The sequence below is a fragment of the Emiliania huxleyi genome (assembly GCF_000372725.1).
Source record: "Emiliania huxleyi CCMP1516 unplaced genomic scaffold EMIHUscaffold_5031, whole genome shotgun sequence".
NCBI lineage: Eukaryota > Haptophyta > Isochrysidales > Noelaerhabdaceae > Emiliania > Emiliania huxleyi.
The window spans coordinates 1-1,632 of NW_005198222.1; the positions used below are offsets into that span (position 1 = coordinate 1).

The 1,632-nt window shown below is 66.2% G+C and overlaps 1 protein-coding gene across 1 annotated transcript; it reads right to left on the bottom strand.

Moving 5' to 3' along the window:
- Positions 1–225: 225 nt before the first annotated feature.
- Positions 226–1,217, bottom strand: EMIHUDRAFT_447274 (hypothetical protein; the record flags this gene model as incomplete). The annotated part of the gene is made up of 3 exons (XM_005766623.1): positions 596–1,217; positions 471–530; positions 226–395 (listed from the first exon to the last, which is right to left on the bottom strand). Coding segments are annotated over exons 1-3 (840 nt in total), but the record flags the coding sequence as incomplete, so codon positions are not given.
- Positions 1,218–1,632: the final 415 nt, after the last annotated feature.

The window sequence follows — 1,632 nt, forward strand, 5'->3', positions numbered from 1 at the left end:
GTCCTGGACATGTCCCTCGCCGGGACGCCTCTCGCCCGCAAAGGCGTCGCGCAGTGCGCAGACGTCCTCCGCGCTCGCGCAGAGGTGAGGGAGCCGCGCGCCGAGCCGCGGTCCCTGCAGGCTGGAGAGGAAGGGCCCCCACGGCCGCTCGAGCCGCGAGAGGGCGGCGGGAGAGAGCGCCTCGGGCGGTGCGTCGGAGGGCGGTGCGGCGGAGGCGGCCCAGTCGCGCGACGCGAGGACGGCTCTGTGGCGGTTGAGCCAGAGGAGGGCGAGGCATCCGACGCCCTGCCAGTTGGCGTAGACGTGCAGAGCGGTGAGGAGTGCGAATGCGGTCCACACCGCCGGAGCAGACTCGCCGACCAGAGGCGCGAAGAGGTAGGAGCCAACCAGGAGGCCTGTGTGGGAGGGAGGAGGGAGGGAGGGCTGGGAGAGGAGGAGGGGAGGAGGGGAGGGGGCGAGGGCGAGGGGACCGACGAGCGTCACGGCCGTCTCCTGCGCGCCCTCCTTGGCGGACACGTCCGCCAGGTTCCCTATTCACACCGGCGCACCCTCAAGGTGTGAACGGCGCTCCCTCGCAGCGGCGCTTTCTGGCTGCCACTGAGCGCGAAGTGGGCGGTGATGGAGGCGCGCGTGGCGCCGGCCACCATGCCGCAGATCGAGGTGCAGGTGGAGCCGAGGGCGGCGACGAGGAAGAAGCGCTCGCCCGCCATCGGTGCGAGCATGTTGAGAGTGAGGCCGACGTCGTTGATGAGGTCAGCAAACAGCCTCCACTCCTTGACGTTCTCGTCGAAGCCGACGCCGACGAGCGAGGCGAAGAGGAGCGATCCACACATGCCGAAGCCGTCGCGGAGGACCCATGCGACCGCCGCCGCCATCGGCGAAGCCGCCGCCTCTCCGACGCCCGAAGCCTTGAGGATTGCGCCGGTTGAGAGGATGGCACGCAGGTACGAGCAGGCGGCCTGAATCGTGTCGTACACCTGGAAGCGAAGGTACTCGGGCCGCACCGAGCCGGGGTAGCCCTCCGGCAGCAGCGCCGCCCGTGCCGCCTCAAACACGGACGCAGCCGTCGAGCCGGCGATGCTCTCGGCCGCGGGCGGCTGGTGCGCGGTGACGCGGTAGCGGACGCGCCGGCTGCCGCAAGCCTCTGCGATCTCGGGAGTGGCAGTCGATGGTGCAGATGGGTCCTTGTAGCGCTGTTTCATCATGGCAGCCTTCTGTTGGGGCAGGGTTCCAACTTTTTCCGGGTATGGTCTCGTGGCTTGGGGGGTGGTACCATACCATACCCCGCAAAAAGTCCGAACCCAGCGGTGCCGCAAGAGAATTTTGCTACGCCCGCACGATTTTGGGCACGGGACTGACGGCACTGGCACTAACACAGATTAGGTGCCCTGTAGGCTCGGCTGCAAAGGGGATCTTTGTTGTGCCGACTTCGATCTTCGTGTGTGCTCCGCTTCTGAGAGAGAGATTTTCAGACACGCGAGAGAGAGAGACAGCCAGAGAGAGAGAGAGAGAGAGAGAGAGAGAGAGAGAGAGAGAGAGAGAGCCGAGATAGAAAGAGAAAGATTTTGAGTGAGACGGTTTAGAGAGAGAGAGAGAGAGAGAGAGAGAGAGAGAGAGAGAGAGAGAGAGAGA